At 39.7% G+C, this 25,335-nt stretch overlaps 1 protein-coding gene across 2 annotated transcripts in view; it reads left to right on the forward strand.

Annotated features, from left to right (window-relative positions):
- The window catches only part of Hgsnat (Heparan-alpha-glucosaminide N-acetyltransferase), a 643,222-nt gene that overhangs the window by 185,879 nt on the left and 432,008 nt on the right, over window positions 1-25,335 (forward strand). Inside the window, exon 1 of one of the 2 annotated variants that reach the window (XM_067153049.2) lies at window positions 9,730-9,956. The exons of the other annotated variant lie outside the window; for it this stretch is intronic. Within the exon in view, the coding sequence (XP_067009150.2) occupies window positions 9,950-9,956 (7 nt within the window). The 5' untranslated portion in view covers window positions 9,730-9,949. Of the gene's footprint in view, window positions 1-9,729; window positions 9,957-25,335 lie in introns of those variants that run through there. 2 annotated transcript variants of the gene reach the window in all.

A 25,335-nucleotide genomic window follows, 5' to 3' on the forward strand; every position in this document is an offset into this window, starting at 1 on the left:
TTGACTTTCTGAACCCTTGAATTTGGAAATATTCTTTTCCAACGTATAACCCTTATGCCCAATCCTATTCCCTCCAATTTCTTTAATAATATTATATGTTCCACTCTATCAAAGACTTTGGAAAGATCTATGGCTATGCAATCTAACTGGCCTCCTGAATCCAACTGATCTGATATGTCCTGCTGAAATCCCACGAGTTGTGCCTCACAAGAAAATTTCTTTCTAAATCCATACTGGCTCCTCATGAACCAATTTTTATCATCACATATCCCTCTGATGTACTTGGCTATTAAACTCTCCAGTATTTTACAAACTATACTGGTCAGGATGATTGGTCTGTAGTTCTCTGGTTTCCTTTTATCACCCTTTCCTTTATAAATTGGTATTATTATAGATTCCTTCCATTCCCTTGGTATTACACTATTATTTATGACATAGTCAGAGAGAAATTTTAAATAAGGCACTATGTACCACCCCAAATTACCTTCCCAGTAATTTGATCACTTCCTGCTGCTTTTCCATGCTGAAGCAGTTGTATTTCTCTGAAAATATCTTCATTTGTGAATGAGAAACTACTTGTTTCCCTATGTGTCTCTCCCTCTCTATCTTCTGTTATGGTTTCCACCTCCTGACAAGCATCTACTCCTACCGGATCTCTGAATTCCCTACTAAATAGATTTGCTTTCTCAGTATCTGTTAAATAGTGTTCACCCCCTTCTCCCACCATTGTAGGAATTTGGATTCCTTTTCCTTTTTGATTCCTAATATATGAATACAGCTTTTTCCATTTCCCTTTGTGGTCATTACCCTCTTGAAGTATGCCGTTCATATACGTAGTAATTCTCTTTTGCTTTCTTTTTCACTCTATTCAGTTCCCTCATTAGCTGTTTTCTAGTTTCTCTATTCTTCCTACCCTCTTTGATTTTCCTGTTTACTATTCTACATTTTCTTTTTAATTTTCTTATTTCCCTTGTATAATAAACAGGGTCTGAGGTCATTTTATCCTTCTTAACAAGTACAAATCTCTTCTCTCCTTCCCAAATGATTCCTTTAAATTTAGCCCAAAGTGTATCCACATTATTCCCTTCACGTATCCAAAAACTGAATTGTGATTTAAGGTAAGTCCCAAATTCATCAACTTTAGTTCTTCTGTATAATTTCTTGTCTTGTGTGACCCTCTTATTAAGCATTTTTGGTACGAGTCCTACATCCATTATTACAGCCTTATGGTTACCTATTCCTTCAATTACCTCAGTGTTATCAACAATTTCCCATGGTTTAACCAAGAATACATCTAGCGAGTTATTGAGACGAGTCGGTTCTTGTACTGCTTGTGTAAATTCTCCCTCCCAAATTAACTTATTTGCCAGTTTCTGTTCATGGGCTTCACTTGCAGGACCATTCCATTCAACTTCAGGCAAGTATAGATCTCCCCCAATTATTACCATATCATTATTGTTTTTATGAGTATAATCTTATTTTCTCAAATATTTCCAGGTCTCTTTCCTCTCTTCCAGGCCTATATGTTCCTATAATTCCCACCTCCTTCATATTATCACAAACTAATTTTATCCCTAATATTTCATCCCTTTCATCAGTAAACCATTCATGTGAACAATAAGTTTCCTTCACCAGAATAAACACCCCCTCCCCCTCCCATTTTATCTCCTCGGTCTCTACGATAGACTGTATACCCTTCTGGAAATACTTCTGTATTACCCACCCCTTCTCTCAACCACGATTCCACTATCACCAAATCAGTCTCAGAAGATTTCTTCCATGTCGGCAGCTGGAACAAGTGTTTGGACAAGTAATGCCTGTCAGTGTCATGCTGCTATATCTGCCTGTTAAACACGGTTTCTCCCTGCGAGATTTGTTACCTTACGGAAAAAAAAACTGATCTCCGTACAGGCCATGAACGCCTTTGGAAGGGTGGCAGGTAAAGTCTTCCACTCTCCTTAACCTTGGCATTTGGTGAGGTAGATTGGTTAGCTCTGCGCCCGGCCGCTTTTGTCCCCAGAGAATTAACCTGGTACTCATTTTCGGTGTAGACTAAGTGAACCTTAGGGCCATATGGAAGTATCGTTTTTAATTTTTTCAACTTCCTGACGGGGAATCGAGCACGCTTCTACCGCCTCAGCCCGGCAGCCCCTCCTTATTTTTTGAAGCGTCTTCGTAATGATGATGATGATGTGTATTTTCTATTCTGAACCTTCTGAGGGAGTGTTTCTCTTCCATAAAGATATTTCATTTGCCGTTCAAACGAAGAATGCTGAAAATCTCTGGCTTGCTCGTAGCGAGAAGGTACATGTAAAAGGCCGTTCCACTCTATGAAACATTTCGTTCAGAACGTCAAGTACATATTTTCGTATTCGTCATACAGCTGTTGTGCATACTTCACCGATCTGTAAGCCAGGTGCATACATATCTCATTTACATATCGCTGTTTCGCTTTCTTATTTCCTTTTTCTCCGAAGTTTATCTTCTGACATTGAACTTTTGTCATTTATTACAACCGTATGCTCTGTCAGCTCTGTAAGTGGTTAGCATGCCTGCCCAAGAGGTTCCAGTTTCGATCGCTGGGCGGATCGGTGTTTTTAACCTTGGTTGGTTATTTCGTCTGGCTCGTGGACTGAGTATTTGTGCAGTCTTTAACACTATATTTCATACTAGTAGTCAGGTTTGGCGATGCTATCATCCGAATCACCTTTGCGTGGCTTTCCACGCAACAAACTTTTGGATCAATCTACGAGAGAAGCGATACTTCTCCCACATAAACTTTCAAACGTACTTACTAGGGATATTTGTACGTAGCTAAGTCCAACCTTCTTGGCGTCCTGATAATCGGAGTGGCTAGCCATCCCGTAAGCTGAGAGCAATGGAGAAGGTCCTCTTTACGACCTGGACGGTGAGGGACTTGAGTTTTGTGTACATTTTAAACAATGCTTAATTTATAAAATTTTAGGTGCCGGAACGCATACCTACACGTTTTTCCCCATTTCAAACAATACGCCCCCCATCCCCACTGTGGCAATAAAAGTCGCAAATTTCTATATTTGAAAACTTGTGATAACACTTAGCAAAAACAAAAAAAAAATAATAATTTTCTTAAATTCGGGTTTTTAAAACATAATTTCTTATAATTAAAACAATAAAACTACAGGATTTAATATAAAGAGCTGAGAATTATAGTTACGTTACGATTTGATATACGTGTAGGGTACTGTTTTAAATCTCCGGTGTGGAGTATGTTCCAGCAAATTTTTATTGAACAACCCCCTTAAAACACTGCAAAAAAATCACTGGGAGGTGCTGGAACGCCGTTCCGGCCTAAATTAAACACTGATATTAAAGAGGGAAAACCTTTTTCCTAGTGTGTTCGTGTGGAGCCGAATTCACTGTGGCCCACTGGAATCCTCACAGAATGCGTCGATCTCTCTGGTATAGGACGGATCCTCGCCCTGCAAGGAAAGCTCGAGCCGATGACGCGACTACTGCTAATCTCGTCATTCACCCTATCTGGCAGAGTGTTCGTGTTCTGTTTGTCGTATCCCGGCCAACAGGTGAGACGCCGAGCGGTGAGTGGAATCACCTGATAGCTAAAAACAGTACTAAAAACGAAAGGGATATAAGATGGTAATTTATAGGCGTTAGGTAAGTTGGTTGTTAAGAGTTGAAACTCATATGATTTCCTATATATGTGCGTATATTGACAGATGATGTACGAGAATATACAGTACACGTACAATTGAAGTTGGTCACGTATTGTGATGTACTGGAACTAGCCTTCCTCAGAACGGCTACTCCAAGTAAATGCAAGTGGACTCTAAAATATTAGAGTACCACTGAAATGCTAAGCGATGTTAAAAACAGAGTATCGTGGAGTCTCACAGAGATTCCTCAGCTTTAAGTTGCCAAATACGATAAAACCCAGAAGAACTAGGGCTTAAGTCGAGAATCAAAGTATGAATGGTGAATACCAAGTGTTAGCACCACCGTTCAACCTGATCTACTAAGAAATATTCTAAGTAGCGAGACCGCTTGGAGAATCGGTCGCGATTCCCTAACGCGAACGGAAGGCAAGGCTTCCAAAGCGAAGACTAATGCAATAAGACGCTTGTTCCTTCAGTTACATACGTATTTAAAGGGACTAGCAATATGATATGAGGGTCTCCCCTCCTCTTAGATAAGGCCTTACTGGCTTACCATTGGTGCTACCACCTCCCCCATGTATCACAAAATTCCAAGCTATGCACGTGGCAATATTTATTAACATGAACTTGACTTCTCGCCCTTAAACCTATGCTCATAAAATAACTCCCCCATTTCTAATACTTGTCATCATAAACATGACTCTGCGTCCCGTTTCACTTAGTTGGGTCGCCCATTAATTTTAAGTATGGTATCCTTCAAACTACCCCCTTTTCTTGCCATCTCCAGACGACAGGACGTGACTATTTAGATTTGTCCGTATCGACTTCCTCGTGAGACCTCTTGACCTCACACAACTCTGTTTTTAACTGTCATTCTATATCACCCCAACACTTGGCTGCTCAGACAGCACGGCCAATGGATTGAGTTACCAAAGTAATCACTATGTGTTACTTATGTACTGCTACTTGATGAAGGTTCGTGTCCCTGGACATGACATGTTACTCACCTTCCCTCTTGATGTGCTTGTGTACATTTCGCTTTTATAAAATATTTTTTTAACTTCATTTTCAAACTCGTCCCTCGGTTAAATAATGTACGTTTGTTTTCTTTTTTGTTTCCATTTAGTTTGTTGAGAGGGCATGGTTGCCAAGTTGCACTTTTTGTTTCCATTTAGTTTGTTGAGAGGGCATGGTTGCCAAGTTACACTTTTTTTGTTTCCATTTAGTTTGTTGAGAGGGCATGGTTGCCAAGTTGCACTTTTTTGTTTCCATTTAGTTTGTTAAGAGGGCATGGTTGCCAAGTTACACTTTTTTTGTTTCCATTTAGTTTGTTGAGAGGGCATGGTTGCCAAGTTGCACTTTTTTGTTTCCATTTAGTTTGTTGAGAGGGCATGGTTGCCAAGTTGCACTTTTTTGTTTCCATTTAGTTTGTTAAGAGGGCATGGTTGCCAAGTTGCACTTTTTTGTTTCCATTTAGTTTGTTGAGAGGACATGGTTGCCAAGTTGCACTTTTTGTTTCCATTTAGTTTGTTGAGAGGGCATGGTTGTCAAGTTTCACGTTTTTGTTTCCATTTAGTTTGTTGAGGGGGCATGGTTGCCAAGTTGCACTTTTTTGTTTCCATATACTTTGTTAAGAGGGCATGGTTGCCAAGTTGCACTTTTTGTTTCCATTTAGTTTGTTGAGAGGGCATGGTTGCCAAGTTGCACTTTTTGTTTCCATTTAATGTGTTAAGAGGGCATGGTTGCCAAGTTGCACTTTTTTGTTTCCATTTAGTTTGTTGAGAGGGCATGGTTGCCAAGTTTCACGTTTTTGCTTCCATTTAGTTTGTTAAGAGGGCATGGTTGCCAAGTTGCACTTTTTGTGTGTGTGATATCTGAAGCCATTTATTTTCAGTTTTGACTCAGTTCATTTATAACTGTTAGCTTCAGTCTACCAAAACTAATTTTGAATAAAGAAATGTGTAAACTATTTGAAAAAGAAAAGATTAAGATAACAGAATTATATCTAAAAAAGAAATAACTTAATTAACATAGAATGACATTTTTGATAGCATCTGATGATGGTTTTCCAAGAACGAAACATGTCATTCTATTTTAATTAATTTGTTTCTTTGTCAGGTGTAATTCTGTTTTTTCAGGTAGTTTTTTTTTTTTTGCAACTGGTTTAAAGTAGCACTAACGCATCGAAGGTTTTCAGCGACGTATTTCCAGGCAGTTCATAAATTTATTTATTCAAAATTCGTTTCGGCAGACTGAAGAAGCTAACAGTTACAAAAGTTGCAATTCCTCTTAAAATAAACATCAGTAGCGCATCCTCACCCAACTCGAAAAGACCTGCACCAAGCCTCACGCCATGATTACCGTATGCTTTTGTTATACACAGTGTGATTGACGACAATAATGTTCGGCCGTGAAAGTAACAGTGACACGCCAACACTTCAGTGGCACGTTGACGTTAGCCAACATAGAATGTTTTTAACATGTAATAAATAGGTCGGACATCTAGCAACATAGGATATTTTAACATTACGCTTTAATGAAGAAGTTGTTGTTTGAGTCATCAGTCCACCGACTGGTTTGATGCAGCTCTCCATTCAAGCCTATCCTGTGCTAACCTTTTCATTTCCACGTAACAGCTGCATCCTACATCTGCTTGTCATGTTCATACCTTCGTCTACCCTTACCGTTCTTACCGCCCACACTTCCCTCAAAAACCAACTGCACAAGTCCTGGGTGTCTTAAGATGTGTCTTATCATTCTATTTCTTCTTCTGGTCAAATTTAGCCAAATCGATCTCCTCTTACCAATTCGATTCAATATCTCTTTATTCGTGATTCGATCTATCCACTTCACCTTCAGCATTCTTCTGTAACACCACATTTCAAAAGCTTTTTTTCTTCTGAGGTAGTTATCGTCCATGTTTCATTTCCACACAATGCCACGCTCGAGACGAAAGTCTTCAAAAACATCTTTCTAATTCCTGTATCAATGTTCGAAGTGAGCAAATTTCTTTTCTTAAGAAAGACCTTCCTTGCTTGTGCTAGTCTGCATTTTATATCCTCCTTACTTCTGCCATGGCTAGTTATTTTACTACCGCGGTAATGATATTCATCTTCTTCCTTTATGACTTAATTTCCTAATCTAATATTTCTTGCATCACCTGACTTCGTTCGACTGCACTCCATTACTTTTGTTTTGGACTTATTTATTTTCATCTTGTACTCCTTACCGAAGACTCTGCCCATACCATTCAACAATTCCTCCAGATCTTGTGCAGTCTCAGATAAAATAACAATATCATCAGCCAATATCAGGGTTTTGATTTCCTCTCCTTGGGTTCTGATTTCCTTCCCAAATTCCACTTTAATTTCCCTTATCGCCTGAAAAGTAGGGGTACAAACTGGAACCTTCCCTCACTCCTTTTTGGATCGCTGCTTCTTTTTCAAAGCGCTCGATTCTTATCACTGCAGACTAATTTTTATACAGATTGTAGGTAATTCTTCTTTCTCGGTATCTGATCTCGGTCACCTTCATAATCCCAAATAGCTTGGTCCATTCAGCATTATCTATCGAATGTCTCTTCTAGATCTACAAACGCCATGCACGTGGGCTTGTCCTTTATTCGATCCTCTAAGATCAGACGTAAAGTCAAGAAATATGTCTCAATTAATTCTACGGCCATATTTTTTTTACAAATTGTATGAGGTTAAAGCAAAAATATACCTCATTCTTAAATTTTACCTGCTTTTTAAATGTAATTTTCCCAGGCAAATGCTGGGGCTGTACCTTAATTAAGGCCACGGCCGCTTCCTTCCAACTCCTAGGCCTTTCCCATCCCATCGTCGCCATAAGACCTATCTGTGTCGGTGCGACGTAAAGCCCCTAGCAAAAAAAATGTAATTTTCAGTGATGTTTGCAAAATAAAATCATGAAACACTCAGTGGATGCGCAATGCAAACTAAATGAAGTCAGGTGATGATTTTAAATAAAAATAACCGATGGCACACTCGACAGTAAAAAACGTTGCCTACGCTATAATACAAGGCCTGGAAATAGAGCCCGTAAAACGCTGTAGAAGTGGTCACACTGCAATTCATTGGTGGGCCGCTAGGATCGCTACCTTGCCCCCTGTTTACCAGGTTCGCGCCTTTAAACGTGTGTATTGAGTTGGTTATGAATGTGTGTATTCTTGTGATAATAAGCACTCGCAGGTTCAATCATGGTTTATTGCTGTGTTCCCTATTGTCATTCACGACAAATTAAAGGTAGTGGAATTTCATTTCACAAGTTTCCAGTGAATAGTGCTTTAAAAGAACGGTGGCTATATCTCGCAGAGGAGACAAACCGGGATCTCTCTGGGTTCCTACAGAAAAATCGAGGGTGTGCAGTAAACACTTCAGAGAAGAAGACTTTAGTATAAGTACATCTAAAAAGACACTCCTGCCTAATAAAGTCCCTTCAGTTTTTACAGAGTTCCCCAAACACAAACAAGTCACTTTAAAATTTAGGAAAGCTCCTAAGAGAAGACAGCTTGAAAAAACGGACAGTGAAAATGAGTATATAAGAAATAAGAGAAAATGTGTGGAACAATCGGATTCTCCTGTGCGGAACTGTGGAAACATGCCCCGGAAGAAGCAATTGACATCCTACACCAAACCATTGTAGATATATGGGAAAAAAAGCAACTACCAGAGGACGGGAAGCTAGCCTTGATCCACCCTTTACACAAGAAAGGAAATATAAGAGATGTGAACAATTACCGTGGAATTTCTCTTCTGCCAGTAGCCTACAAGATCCTGTCACTACCCATCCTTGAAAGACTAGAATTTCAAGCTTGATTTTTTGTGTCCCAGTGTTTACTGGGTTCCAGCTATTTTGCGCTTTCAGTTCCTTTTCCCATTTTCTCATCACCTTATCTAGGACGAGGTTGAAGAAGAGGGGTGACAATCCATCTCCTTGCCGAACACCAGTTTTTTTTATTATCAGGAATTGGTCTGAGATTTCTGCCATGAATTTCACTCTTGACTTCGTGTCAGTGAGGGTCTGTTTGGTCAAGTTTAGCATTTTAGAGTCTAGTCTTTGTTCTTTTCAGGATGCTGAACAAAGATTGACGATCAATTGAATGATAAGCCTTCTTGAAATCTACGAAGGTACAGATGATTGGGAGGTTTCAGAGGGCCCTGAATTTAAGAGCAGTTTTGAGGTTGAGGATCTGTTCAGTGCACAATCTGTAAGGGCGTAACCCAGCTTGATATTCACAAATCTTATACTCGAGTTGTTCTTGTATTACCTCGTATTTTCAAGAGGCATGCAGGGAAAATTTTGTAGCCGACTTTAAGGAGGGAGATGCCCCTATAGTTGTTGACATTTATTATTATTATTATTATTATTATTATTATTATTATTATTATTATTATTATTATTATTATTATTATTATTATTATTATTATTATAAGTTATGGGGGAGCAGAAATAGTATGCGCGTTTTTCTGTACCTCCAATTGTCGATAACTCGAAGCATTTTCGACGAAGTTCAACTGTATATTCTCTCCATAAATACGGTAATTGAAAGTGAAACTTACAAACTGACTTTTTACTGCGTTTACTATACTACAATCGCTGTCCATCCCACAGCATTATCCCTTACAATCCTATAACTTATGCATAACTCTATACTGCATAACTTTATCCGCAAAAGGATTTTCCTATGATTCCACTTCTTTACTGATATCATTTATATAAGAGAAAACATAAAGGCCGATGTACCGGAACTCCTGTCTTAATTCTCAATTTATAAATTGTATATTAATTTGGGAAAGAAAAATGTGTCAATGCAATGTGACAGGCGATTAACATTTGGTTCACCCGGAAACATAGGCTACAATGTGACCTCCGCAGGGCTTCATTATTGTTTTTTTGAAGTGTGGGAGCGAGAAGTGGCGGGGGATATTGTGAAGATGTTCCGCGCAGTCTCCCCTCCCTCCCTCTGTTTTGTAACAATTACTTTCATGAAGGCACTGCGTATCCCGTTACGTCACGCCGGGGAGTTAGTCTCGTGCCAAAACAGGTTGCTTTGCTCGCATCAGACTTTCTAACTCAATTCAACAGTTCTACGTGTTTGGTGCTGTGGTGCTTTCGTCTCGGTAGCTCCGTGCAGCAGTCTAGTCACAGCGAGCCAGATCGAAGGTCGTCCACAGTGCAAGGCACAGTCATGATGTTCTGAGCCGGCCTACTATGGGGGAACATCTTCCTCGACACTACAGATAACGTGACATCTGGATTAACAACACAACGCAATGGAAGGTAACCAGTGTGCATTTATCGCTATCTTTTTCTCCTTTAATCTCAAGTCTTCTTTATTCTATGATAATATTTTCCTACTTGAACTAGATCAAGGTTATGCTGATACAGATAATTTCTCGTAAGCAAAGCAGCCTGTGACGTTTTATCAGATGAGAGTTACTTCGGAATGTCATGCCATGTGCCGTGGTGGTGGACGAAATCAATATACAGTAACTTACAGTATTGTTTTCAGTTTCTCAGTGCACTGTGTTAAAATATAGTGTTAATAGAATCATTTTTAAAGGGGTGCATTATCAAATTAACTAGATTTTCATGAAAAAAAAAAAACGTATTTGAAACCTAAAGATATATATTTTAAAACACCTTTAGTGTTTCTATCATATTGGCCGAGTGTTCCAAGTCGAAGTGGGTAACAAGTTCCGTTGTTTCCTGCTTTCCGGCCTTTTAGAAAGATGCAATCTGTGACTTTAAAAATATCTTTCTGCCTTTCTTTCCTAATCCGTTTACCCTCCAGGGTTCGTTTTTCCCTCGGACTTAGCGAGGGATCCCACTTCAACTGCCTCAAGGGCAATGTCCTGGATCGTGAAACTTTGGGTCGGGGGATACAACTGGAGAGGAGGACCAATACCTCGCCCAGGCGGCCACCCCGGCGTTTGCCTGGTGAAGTGGGAAACCACGGAAAAGCCACTTCGAGGATGGCCGAGGTGGGAATCGAAACCACCTCTACTCAGTTGACCTCTGGAGGCTGACTGGACCCCGTTCCAGCCCCTATACCACTTTTCAAATTTCGTGGCAGAGCCGGGAATCGAACCTGGGGCTCCGGGGGTGGCAGCAGAGTCGGACTTTTAAAAATATAATACAGAAAACAGCTGAAATTAAATTTATTTACATGTCATATAAACATAACGAAAATTAACTAAATTTAATTACATGTCACATAAATGTATCTCAACAGCCAAAGTATTACAACTACTACTATCACTACCGGGCGAGTTGGCTGTGCGATTAGGGGCGCGTAGCTGTGAGCTTCCATCCGGGTGATAGTGGGTTTGAACCCCACTGTCGGTAGCCCTGAAGATAGTTTTCCTTAGTTTCCCATTTTCACACCAGACAAATGCTGGAGCTGTACCTTAACTAAGGCCACGGCCTCTTCCTTCCCACTCCCACAACCCTTTCCTATCCCATCATCGCCATAAGAACTACCTGTGTCGTTGCGACGTAAAAAAACTACTACATACACTTCAGTTGTTCGGTGTATCCGCCCATGTCCCGTTTCTCAACGGGGTCGTGGGGGTCATGGATGAGTTTTATTTTACTTTTTGCTGGTGGATTTACGTCGCACCGACACAGATAGGTTTTATGGCGACGATGGGATAGGAAAGGCCTATGAGTTGGAAGGAAGCGGTCGTGGCCTTAATTAAGATGCAGCCCCAGTATTTGCCTGGTGTGAAAATGGGAAACCATGGAAAACCATCTTCAGGGCTGCCCGACAGAGAGATTCGAACCCACTATCTCCCGAATGCAAGCTCACAGCCGCGCTCTCTTAACCGCACGGCCAACTCGCCCGGTCATGTATGAAGTGAGATGAATGTTCGTAGCGAGTTTTTACGACCGGATGCCCTTCTTGACATCAACCTCATCAGAGGAGTTAATGTTAGGGAAAACTATAATACTACTCTTGGAATCAGAGTACGATAGTAGCTGGGCCTTATTTTACGTCTCACGAATTACTTTTACGATTTTCAGGTGCCTTGAATGTTGTCACGCAACGTGTCCTTAAATCTACCAACGCGGGGCTGACAAATTTGAGCTCTTTCACATACCACCAACCTGCCAAGTTGGGGTCAGAAAGCCACTGAGTCACTCAGTTCGGCGTATGTACGTCTACAAATCTCTGTGATATGCTCCCGTTCAAAAACAAACGGAAGTTTTGACACACTCAACCAGAAGCATGACAAACGCCCATTTAAAAATCAATCGATAGTTCTAGGCAAGTATATTCCTTTAATACTTGCAGAGCACATAGTTCCGTTGCACTAGGTAATATGTTCGAGACGTGTTTTCAAATAATTACGTGTGACAGTATAGATTTCCTACGATTTTAAATGTCTGAACACGTGTATTTATTTGTAGTGATTTCATTTATGGAGTAAGGGCATGGTGATCACCATTTCTGTGTATTTACTCGGTGTGTGCCGGGTTCGATTCCGACTCATTCTACTGATATTTGAAGGTACATCAGCCCCGTGTCAGTAGATGGCACATAAAAGAACTTCTACGGAACAAACTTCCGGCACATCAGTATGCCCAAAACGCATAAAAATAGTTTGTAGCACAGTAAACCAATACCAGTATTATCGTGTGTGTAATTAATATATTTTGTAACCTGCGTAATTGTGTTGTTTGTACTGTTGCGAGTGACTGTATTTCATTTGGTTGATGTTATCAATTTTTTATTTTGTAAATATTTTTACAATTGGCTTTACGTCGCTCCGACACAAATAGGTCTTTTTTTTTTTTTTGCTAGGGGCTTTACGTCGCACCGACACAGATAGGTCTTATGGCGACGATGGGATAGGAAAGACCTAGGAGTTGGAAGGAAGCGGCCGTGGCCTTAATTAAGGTACAGCCCCAGCATTTGCCTGGTGTGAAAATGGGAAACCACGGAAAACCATCTTCAGGGCTGCCGATAAGAAATAGGTCTTATGGTGACGATGGGATAGGAAAGACCTAGGAGTGGGAAGGAAGCGACCGTGGCCTTAATTAAGGTACTGCCCCAGCATTTGCCTGGTGTGAAAACCACGTAAAACCATCTTCAGGGTTGTCGACAGGGGGGTTCGAACCCACTATCTCCCGGATGTAAGGTCACAGCTGCGCGCCCCTAACCGCACGGCCAACTCGCGCGGTGTTATAAAAAGTTGGTCCTGGTGTAAAATAAGGCACTACATATGTCAGCATTTTTTTCGAATGATGTGAAAAATAACACGTGTGTGCTAGACACGTCAGGTGGTGGTGGTGATTATTGTTAGAGGAAGTGCAACTGGGTAACCATCCTCTATATAACACTAATCAAAGGGAAATAATGGAAGGAGGCGGACATTTCCAAAAATGAAGGTATCGGACAAAGAAAGACAAGGGACACGAAAGGTGTGAAAATGAAAGACTCCCTAGGCCTCGAGTGCTCCATGCAGGGTTGTCATCCGGCCGTAAAACAGGGCTTAATCCGACACCAAGGCAGAAGATGGCTGTCCAGTTGTACTTCCTCTTAAAACAACAATCTCCTTCACTCGCACGTGATAATGTATCATTTCTCACCAAATACTTGTACGGTTTTCTGAGACCTCCAGGGGCAGAATGTTGTAGTGATAGTAAATCTACAGTCATGAGCTAGGCGTATGTGACCATCGGATTGGGCAGGAATCGAACCCGCCAACTTCCAGCATATAGCAAGTGCCTCGTAGTGCGTTCAGTATAACAGTGTGGTATGGCCGTCAAGCGTACAAGTTAAGCATCATTAGGCAACATTTGCCTGGTGTGAAAATGGGAAACCATGGAAAAACATCTTTAGGGCTGCCGACAGTGGGGTTCGAACCCACTATCTCCCGAATACTGGATACTGGCCGCACTTAAGAGACTGCAGCTATCGAGCTCGGTAATAGAATAAGTGATTTTGTACCGTTGACCGGAGGAGGATGGTGGTAGTAGTCGTGAGGAGGGAGGAGTAGGCCTACGAGACAACCAACCCCCTTCACTCTGATCAGAAGAGAAAAAGGAAGATATCTGATCTGTAGTGAACTAGGTATCTCTATGCCTAGGGTAGAAAAAGTTAAATCTGTCTGCAAACGAATAAGGGTAGAAAATCTCCAGGACGAGGAAATTAGACAGAAGTACATGGATATGATTAGTGAGAAGTTTCGAACAGTAGACAGTAAGCAGGTTAGGTTAAATTTTTGTCACTTCCAATGCATCAAGAAACATGAACCATGATAGGTTAATATTGTGTTTGGTCCGTATTGACTAGTCTAAATGCCAGCCGGCAAAGACATTGTTTAATAGATTTAGAATTTTTACCACTGAGGAAGGGAATGGTTGAGATTTCCCGAAACATGTTTGTTTTAATAAATAGTTTTTCTTTCATTTAATGAGTGTATTGATCAAGGCGGATTAAATAAACTATTTTAAATAGTTATATTATACATTCAAGAAACATTTTCAGAAGCATAGAACACAGTTTTCACTTGCTGTTACATTGTACAACTAAATGCATTTCCAGATTTTTCAGAGTAAAACTTTTTCTGTTATCTCCAAAATATTCTTATAGCAGGAAAATGTACGCTCCACACAACAAGAAGTCATTGGAGCAAGCGTCATTGAAGCAATAGCTCTCGGTCCCCATGGTACCTCGTCAGTAACTTCTCCCTGAAGTACTGTATTGCAGACACACTGTTCATTGTTGAAAATCCAGGGTTCCACTGTAGAATTTTGGTGAGCTTGAGTAAATAGGCTTCACCTACCGGTCCTGGTATTTCCTTCTTCGAAATGGAGTTCACAACTTCTATTGAATCTTTTAATGGCAACGATACCGACTCAACACGCTCAATAGCTGCAGGAAGATCAGCAAAGTGTGCCCTAATGAAGTCAAGTGAAACAGCGTTCTTGTTCGTGAAAGCTGTTTTAGCCTTCACTATGCAGAGTGCATCATCGACATCAAAAGAATTTATAACATTTTTAATGTCTTCAAAGTGATTGGCATAGTAGCCTATAGGGCTGCATTGAGCCATGTCCCCCAACGAGTGATGATGGGTTTGGGAGGAAGAGGAGGTTGAGGCAACAGAATGCAGCTAGGAGCTTTAAGAAATAACTTTCTCACAGAAGAAACAATATTTACTCATGGAAAATTATTTCTAACCTCTTCAGCCACTACTGTGATGTAATTCTTACGGATATAACAAATGAATTAAGCTTGAAACTACAACGCATTCAAAATGCTTGTCCTAGATATGCTATGGATTTACGGTATGACGCTCGAGTTTCTCCCTACTACAAACAATTATCTTGGTTACGACTAGACGACAGGCGTAAACTACATGCAAATACTCTTGTGTACCAGGTACTTTCGGAAGACATCCCTGCTTATCTCTCCAGCAATTTTCGTCACCTTGGTTCTTTACATCTCCATGATACTCGCTCAGTGTCCCTCCTAGAAATACCTGTCCACCGAACAACCACATACCATCGATCATTTACTATCACCGCTTCGGGATGGTGGAATGCTCTTCCCAAAGACATCAAGGATGCTGCATCAAAATGTATATTTAAAATCTCCTACCAGCAGTTCCTCGTTAAGTGCTTCCAGCAAGGTACAGTACCTGTATGAGTGGAACGAGTGATTGTGTGTGAAAATGATATGAGATTATTGCACAATAAATTAAATATTGGTTTAATATGATAATTTAAATTAAGTTAAAAACATCCATATTGTATTTACGAAGTAGAAGTAGCCTGAAAATAGCTAGTAATAAGTACAGTGTTTAACTTAGATCTAGTCTTGCAAGGATACAATTAGTTAAATTTCATTTAATATTTTTATTAAGCTTACTAGTATTTTTACATTCGTATTTCTTTCGTTGTGTATTGATTTTTTTTTCAAACCTGTATTATGTAGGCAGTTACTTTTTCTTTCTTTCTTCTTTGCGTGTATATATTCATTTGTCTTAAAATTAGTGTTATTTGTAGTTCTTGGTATTTTAAGTTAATCAATGTCATTGTATGGAATAATAACAATATGTGTGTCGTTAAGTGTAAGAAAGGGCCAAGAGCCCTAACTTCGCCACAGAAAAAGGCTTTATCTATCTATCTATCAATCAATCTGTGTAAACCATGGGCTATGAAAGTTACATGCAGCATGTTAGGGTAGAAACTCTTCAATACTTCACCAGCTTTGATCATATATGCCGCACTATCACTCAAAAGAAGTAAAAACTTGCCATCTTGTTTTTCTCTTGGCCAAAGAATGCGAAGAGCATCTCGGACGGTGCAAGCTATGGTCAACGTATTCCACAACACGTTTGCGGAAACCAGCGCTTCACATAAACGGATATTACCGAGCTCGATAGCTGCAGTCACTTAAGTGCGGCCAGTATCCAGTAATCTGGGGATAGTGGGTTCAAACCCCACTGTCGGCAGCCCTGAAGATAGTTTTTCCGTGGTTTCCCATTTTCAGACCAGGCAAATGCCGGAGCTGTACCTTAATTAAGGGACGGCTGCTTCCTTCCAATTCCTAGGCCTTTCCTATCCCATCGTCGCCGTAAGACATATCTGTGTCTGTGCGACGTAAAGCAAAAAAAAACAGACTTGACAAAATATAATTTTGTCATCTGTAGTAAAGTCCGGATCGTTACCAATCCACTGGCGAATCAACCAACTTCGAGATGACTTGCCTTTAGGCATCGCTACTTCTGAGATGCGTAAGCTTCTTAAACTGCCTTCAATAATAAATTGGTTTATAGGGAAAATTAATTTTAGTCTGTCGCATAATAATCTGTATAGAGTTAAACAGCTGGCGGTAGTCGACTGCACTGAAGCTGGCAAGTTAGGCGGGCTTGTACCTTCTAGATACAGGTCAGTGATTTGTGCTGTACGCTAGTGGAATAGTATCGTATCACGTTGTTTCGCTCGCACTAGTTATACTTACAAACCACTTCCAGTTCCAAACCATGGAGTCATTTCAAAAACTCGTGCATAATGTTTATTTTTTTACAAAATCATTCAATTTCATTAATATTTGGTACTTCTATTTCAAAATAACGTAATACTGTCTTGAATAGCCCATTTAGTTTTTTTTTAGGTTTTAACGTCTTATTTAGTTATTTTTAGGTTTTATAAGATTCGCGTAATTTACTCCAATGGTAATGAAATGGATAAGTAAGTTAAAATACTGCAGTTTAACTAGCAAGGAATTAAATAGTTTAAAACCTAAAAATCCGGGTTCTTCTTATGACACATTTAGTGTTTATACAACAACATTCAGTGTTTTATGATCTACAGTAATTGTTGCATATCATCCCTGCCGTCGGCTGCAATAGAAGTGGTACATCACGTTTAGGGTGACTGACGAGAGATGCGTTCCAACTAGGCCACTGTTATGCAATAAAATATATGTACAAGCTAATTTTCGTATGGTATACAATACATCGTAGTGTTTGTGGTTTATGTCAATTTTTGTTTTTAACTATAAATAAAAAGTTACGATAAGGACTGATGGGCGAACTACAAGTAACGTCTCTACTCTTTCATCATTTAATACCTTCAAGCCGATGTAACATATTACTATAAACAGTCGAAACCGGTTATAACAACTCCGAATGGTCGTTATTGGCGATAAACTGGTCTACTTCTTTTCTTGCTAAAAATGTCATATCTATAAGTTTTAGGCTGCACACTTATATGTTTAATGAACAACAATGAAGTAAAACATCATAAGTGAAGTAAGTACTGTATGGGACTGAGAGGCGCTTACACAGTACGTGCAGCAATAATATGTCAGCAAAATATAAAATAACTAGCTGATGTACCCGCTACGGGATTCTCAGAAAGACTGACTTTGTGGTTTTCCTAACTGAAGTTAACATAGGTCATTACAAAAACGTCAGTAGGAATGCAGCGATTAAAAGCACTGTTATCACATCAACCACTCGATCAAATGAAAAAAATACACATTTTTTCGCATTTAACGAACAGTACTACGGTGCCGATCTAACAGTTCAAAGTTCCAGAGCTGGAATGACCAAGCCACAGAAAGCCGTGAACACTTCTCTGCCATTATTCCGTTAAATATGCACACTTCTCATTCCAATCAGTGCCTCAGAGTAGGGATTGAATAGCTCGAATGCTTTGATGATGAACCAGTGTGTTATGTACCAGTAGTATCGGAAAATTTATGAAACAGAGGAATGGCATGCTAAAGAAGAAAGTTATCTAACTCCCCAGGTACTTCCCGCCAGTATTTAGGCAGACTGTTGCACTTGTACGACTGGGCGAGTTGGCCGTGTGGTTAGGGACGCGCTGCTGTGTACTTGCATCCGGGAGATAGTTATTCCGTGGATTCCCATTTTCACACCAGGCAAATGCTGGGGCTGTACCTTAATTAAGGCCAAGGCCACTTCCTTCACACTCATAGCCCTTTCCTATCCCATAGTCACCATAAGACCTAACTGTGTCGGTGCAACGTAAGGCAAATGTTCAAAAAATACTCGGTACGGAGCAGTAATCCTATCTATCGGAAATGAAATGGCGTATGGCTTTTAGTGCCGGGAGTGTCCGAGGACATGTTCGGCTCGCCAGTTGCACGTCTTTTAACTTGACTTCCAAAGGCGACCTGCGCGTCGTGATGAGGATGAAATGATGATGAAGACGACACATACACCCAGACCGCGTGCCAGAGGAATTAACCAATGACGGTTAAAATTCCCGATCCTGCTGGGAATCGAACCCAGGACCCCTGTGGCCAAAGGCCAGCACGCTAACCATTTAGCCATGGAGCCGGACAATATCTATCGAAGATGAGTGGCAACAGAAGACAAAGCACATCACAACAAACAATGGTCAATGTAATGTTATTGTTGATTAATTTTATGAGCTTTCTACATTGTAGTTCTTCACATTTAGTTTTCTTTAGACTCTGTATATTAGGGTGTCTTATAAAAGTATTTATAGCGTAGACTGTAGTTCCTTATTCTCCGACTTTACATACCGATTTTCATTAAATCCTGTAAACCCATTTTCTCGTGACTCGGCGCTGATAAGGACTTGTAACAAAAATCCAAATTCATGAATATCTCTGACAATAACCGGTATGGTAACAATGTATAAGACATAAATAATCGGAAATATAATACTACATAACTTATGTAGTATTTATCGATACGACCATTAATAACATAATTATTTGGGAATTAAATTTTAGGCCTACCCCTACACTACCATTTCATTCAGCGTGTAACCGTACAACAGGGTTACAGATTCCATTCAGTATTTATTATTATTATTATTATTATTATTATTATTATTATTAACCCGATTCATTAGATTTTATATATTCTGTTTCTCATCATTTAGACTGTAATAATTAGGTATCACGTATATTATTGTATTTAATCATAGGTTAAGTGAAATTTATTTGTAATTATTCTGTATTGTAGTAAGTGAGATTTGTTGGTTTCATATTGTCAGGCTGTGGCTTGTAACTTTGGCTAGATGAGCTGGCATAGTATTTTGCAATCGAGGCTATGTTTAACTGTGCAAGTAGATTTTCCGGTGACGCATTCAGCTTAGTCATTCTCAATCCGCTTGGGTACGCTTAGACAACACTTGACTGATGACATCAGTGCGTGGGCACGTGGTTGCGACCAAGTGTCAGTATTCGCCAGCTACTGTATGTTGAAGTGGAAGGGATGGACAGTGAGTAGGGAGATGAGTCGTCATCGCGAGGTTATATAAGTCGAGGCGACGGTGGGGAGAGGTATTCTGTTCATATTCAGTTCATAGTATTCAGTTCATATTATTCGAATCATATCTATCAGATAATATGTAACAGTCAGATGTATCAAATGGAAGAAGTGGTCTTCGAGTGATGGTCAGAGCTAAGAGTTGTGTTTGAAGAAGTAATAATCGAGGAAGTCTACAAGTGGTGGTTGTATCCGAGCAGAGACGGGTACTATGCTGATAAAGAAACATCATCTTCTTGTGAGGATGGACTTCACAAGATGTTTCAATAATATTTTCAAATTTCTTATAATATATTGAGTGGACGTAATTACATTGGAGCTCCCTACACGCGTACATGGTATGTAGGCCAACTCCTTGTTATATAAGAAGATAACAGCAGACGGCTCCCGACTTCAGCTCAGAGGTTTTCCCAAGAATTTCAAGTTCAACAGCGGTGTATGCCGACATCAGGTAATTAAAGCATCAGACATGTTATGCATTCATAACATGAAGAAGAATGTAATCAGCGGCGATATCACATCTCACTTCAAGTTCATGCCAATAGCTTTTTTTGTTTAAATTAAATTTTCCTTTTATTAGTACCGCAAATCTCACGATATATTTCTTTTGTTAAATTAAAAGACGTCAATGATTGTTCATTGTGACGTAAATTATAGTTATAAACTCAGTTTTATTTTAATTATAATAAGTGATTCCAGTTCCATGTACAATCCTCAATTGTGGAAATGCAACAGTAATTTAATATTTTCCTGATCCATATCCCTGTATATTGCCAAATATGTGAGTTTATCACCTCACGCCTTGAGATAATTGATATAAGAGGTATGCTCTACCGAATTTTGTTGTTTTTCTTAAAAAAGCAACTGGCGCTCAAACAAATGTCATTTATACTGTGTGGAAGACATGAAGGTATAAGAATAGTGGTTGGAGTAGCCACAAGCGTGAATAAATTATGGCCTAGATTATAGCGACTTCTTCCCCGACTTTGCATACCGATTTTCATTGAGATAGGACCACTAATAACATAAATATTTGAGAATTCCATAGTAGGCCTTCTCCTAAACTATCATTTTTCTCAGCGTGAATACAATTATTTATGGCCTAGATTGTAGCGACTTATTCCTCGACTTCCCCTACCGATTTTCGTTAAGATACGACCATTAATAACAAATATTTCAGAATTAAATTTCAGGCCTTCCCCTAAACTACCATTTCACTCAGCGTGAGTAAAATTATTTATGTTCTAGGTTTTAGCGGCTTATTTCCCGACTTTGTATATAGATTTTCATTAAGATATGACCACTAATAATATAAATATTTGAGAATTGAATTTTAGACCTTCCCCTAAACTACCATTTCAGTCAGCGTGAATAAAATTATTTATGGCCTAGATTGTAGCGACTTATTGCCAGACTTTCTATATCGATTTTGATTAAATTCTCTTCAGCCGCTTTCTCGTGATGCGTGTACATACATACATACATACATACAGACAGACAGACAGAAATTACGAAAAAGTAAAAAGTGCATTTCTGTGTTACTGTGGGCACGACTGATAGAGAAATACCATCCTTTTGAAATTCTGAGCAATGTACAGAACAAAACTCTTATTTTATATACTGTGTGTAGGTAAGTGAGGAAAGAAGTAGCAACAATGTAAATTGATCAACAATGTCGCACACGGTCTTGGATAATAAATGAGATGTTCTCTTCGTCCTTCTAAATAGTAGAAATGGTTGAGTATGATACACGCAATCACTTGGCGACGCTGATATTTTTTTTGTAATCTCCATGTTATTTGCGACTTTTCTTCAATATGAAACACTTTCCCTTTACTTTGTGACATGTGACATATTTATAGTGATATTTGCATTGACTGTTTAACAGACGGAGTGATTTGAAATCTATAATCTACTGAAAACAAAAACTTGAAAATAAACTTTACATTGTTGTCAGAATCCCCAAATACGTAACAAACAAAAATCAACATTGGGCATTATAGTCGATGCATTTCTTTGAACATGTGATAAAACAAGAAGTACGCCGATATATGCGATATGTCGTAATAAGCGATGAACGGCTTCGACTGTATATTTATTTAAATTTTAAACTACTCTTACCTTTGTATGGATTGAAGCCTAAATGATTTGTACATAGAGCCATGAAAGAGTACAGAAAAATGCTGCTACTTTATCATCTTCTATTATCTATTTCACATTTGCTGAACAAGAGTTTGAAGAACATTTCGGAAACTGCTGGTCAGATGTTTCAAATTACATATCTATACTTCCGCTATGCATGCACTAATGTTTTGCAGCTCAGGGAAACAAAATTGATAATAAATAAAATAATGAAATGTTATTGTAGAGAGAGAGAGAATCGTCTGAGAATAGCTGCCCGACTCAGCCTATTGATTAATCCGTAAGGATATGTCAGCAAAATATAAAGAGGAAAGAAGTAGCAACTATGTAAATTCATCTATTGATTCCATTTATTCAAATTTAAGTTATACGGTACATATGATATTGCAAAGTTTGGAGTGAATCTCTCAAAATCGCAGTTGACATTTCTTGTGGGAGAGTCGTAGAGAGTCGAAACATTTTGTGCTTGTTCCGCGCGCACCAAACATCATACCCATAACTTGCGAGTTATTAAAATAAATTTCGTGTGGCTATTTCTAGCCGGGTAAAGCAGACCCTCCGATGAGGGTGGGCGGCATATGCCATGAGTAGGTAACTGAGTGTAATTGTGGTGGAGAATAGTGTTATGTGTGAGTTTCAGGGATGTTGGGGACAGGACAAACACCGACCTGGCCGGGAACCGAACCCGCGACCCTCTGGACCATAGGCTAGCATGCTAACCATTTAGCCATGATGCGAGTTATTAATGTTATACTTTTGTATTCAATCATGAACATTTTCTCTCCTATTTTTAATTATAATTTCATTTTCTTTTGTCGGAAAGCTGCACAAAGCTCGAAGTCTTGGGAGGAATTATTTGTTTTTTTATTTTTTATTGTCTAAAATCATCTTTATTTCAGGGTCGTAAACATTTTTAAATGAAATTAATAGGTAGCAATAATCAAATGTTCTTCTTGCTGGCCTCTTTCCCAGTTACTTGGGTTGGTACTTAATTCTGTCCTGTTTTACGGCCGGATGCTCTTCCTGACACCGACACTATGTGGAGGAAATTATCCACTGTTGCGTGTTTCTCTGGTGGTTAGTATTATTGTGGTGTGTTCTATGTAAATGGAGAAATGTATGAAGATAAAGGTAAACACCTAGTCCCGGAGCTATAGGAAATTAATCATACGCACCCGGCGGGGAATCGAATCCGGGATCCTCTGAATCGAAGGGAGGTACGCTGACCATTCAGCCAAGGAGACGGAATAATGTTAATAATAACAACGCCAATAAAAAAAGCTATTAAACACTGTCTGCCAGTCTGCCAACAAAAATAAGCTTTTATATATTTTTTTTTTTCAGTAGCTGTGTTCCAGGTGGCACAGTTCCTTTGTAAGATTCATGTCCATCCCTGTTCAGTCCTTGCTGGCAGAACTGAGAGTCATACTCGGAGTAATCGGTTGGAAATAACGACCCTATTCCCTAAATCAGGTGGCTTTCGTGAGAACTGTTTCGATATTGAAGTGCAGCTTATGCCGTATGCATAGCATGAAGTTTTATTGGCCCTCATAACTTTTAACTGTGATCTACAACCTGTAAAGTACGAGGATAATTAAAATAATATATCTTACGCCGTTAATTTACACCTATAATATATAGTACGGAATAGGTACGCATAGTCCACACACTTCTTGAAGCATTTGTTTTAACGACAATGGTGGTTGTAATCATTATTTTAAGGAGAAGTAAACTAGACAACCATCATCTCTGAACAGTAACAAAAATAAAAGGAATACAGATGGGGACAGGGTGAGGGGCTCTCCGGCTAGGTTTTCGTAACAATGCCGCCCGGTGTGATTGAAAAGAAATACATTAAGTCAATACATACCATTTTATTTCCAAGCACCGGATGACAGCTACAGTAACAGGGCAATTCACACCTCAATAAATAAATAAATAAATAAATAAATAAATAAATAAATAAATAAATAAATAAATAAATAAATAAATAAATAAATAAATACCGGTACCGATTAACTTATTTATCATTACTCATTACGTCTATATAGCTTGGTTGGCAGCAGTTCTCTATGAGTCGCGGTCCTGCACCAGGATTGGCAGCCCAGTTCCTCCACTAGTTGGCCGATGTAATTCGGTCTTGGGCTGCCTGTTCCCTCCGCAGAACCCTCCAGTAGACTCCCATGCCTGATTATGTGCCCAGTCCAGATGTTCCTTCTTTTCCTCACGTACTGTGTCAAGCATGGCGTTTCTCCTATTCTTCTTAGTACCGTAATTCTGCCTTCCCCCCCAAGGTTTTCGACAACGCAAATATGAGAAAGCGCTAGGATTGGGAAGGTAATGGCCGTGGCCTTAATTAAGATGCAGCCCCAGCATTTGCCTGGTGTGGTAATAGGAAATCACTGAAAACCATCTTAAGGACTGCCGACGGTGGGATTCGAACCGACCAGCTCACACCTACGTGACCCTAACCGCACAGCCAATACGCTCAGTCTCACAAATCAGTATTTCTTGGTTGTTAACTCTTATCTGTGCAGGATATCTCGACCATTGTTCTGTAAGACCATAACTTGAATGCCTCGACTCTTCTTTCTGTCACATCTAGTGTCCAGATTTCACTTCCATAGAGGAACATGCTTCACACATACAGTACCGTATGACGAGTTACTTAGTCTCTAGTGAATGTTGTTAGATGTGAAGAGATTTACTTTCTTTTACGTCTTCTATCAGCTGCTACATGCTTATATTTAAGTAAACTCTCCAATGTTATCAACTTGTTTCTCATGCAGAGTTATTTCAGCTCTGGTACGGTGCCTGCTTACCACAAGTATGTCCGCCACCATATCGCAATGGTCAGCAGTATCAGCTGCCGTCTTCAGTGGTCCGGGTTCGATTCCTGGTACTGCTAGAATTTTAAGAATGACAGGAGGGCTGATATGTTACTGTACATTGTGTGTGTGCCTGAAAAAAAGCTGCAACACCTTGAAATTACCACACGAGTTCACTTTACCACAACTATCCTTGCCTAGTACGCCTCATTTGGTCTCTGCAATTGGTTTTTGCGGTTTCCCTTTAACTGAATAGCCTTTGGTGTTGCTATTTGAGGATCCAACCAGCCTCTGGGCTGATGGCCTGACAGACAGACATCCTTGTCTTGTCCGTATTAATTTTCATGCTGTACTCATTATTTCCAACGTTTTCTTCAACTCCTCCACACTCTCTGGCACTACTGCAAGGCCATCTGCAAACCTAAGCACATAATTTTCTCTCCTTGGTTCTTAATCCCTCCTAAATGCCCTAGTTTCTCTCTTATCAAGAGCTTTCTGGATATCCAAGTGTACTGGTGAGAGGGCACATCCCTGTCCGATGTCTGCCGCATCTTATCACAGCCACATCTTCTCGGTAGAGATCGCAGGCAACTCGTCTGTTCTGCTTCTCCTAGCATTGTCATAATTTGGTACCACTCAACCTTGTCAAATGCTTACTCTACATCAAGAAATGTTACGGTTGTTATGTTATTGATATTGTTTATTGCGAGGTAATTTGTCTCGGTGGTCGTCTAGCGACACAGATAGCAATGTTTCAAAACATTTGGTATTTTTTTAAGACCGGGCGAGTTGGCCGCGCGGTTAGCTTGCCTCCTGGAGATAGTGGATTCGAACCCCTCTGTCGGCAGTCCTGAACATGGTTTTCCGTGGTCTCCCATTTACACACCAGACAAATGCCGGGGC

The sequence above is a fragment of the Anabrus simplex genome, chromosome 8, assembly GCF_040414725.1.
Source record: "Anabrus simplex isolate iqAnaSimp1 chromosome 8, ASM4041472v1, whole genome shotgun sequence".
Taxonomy (NCBI): domain Eukaryota; kingdom Metazoa; phylum Arthropoda; class Insecta; order Orthoptera; family Tettigoniidae; genus Anabrus; species Anabrus simplex.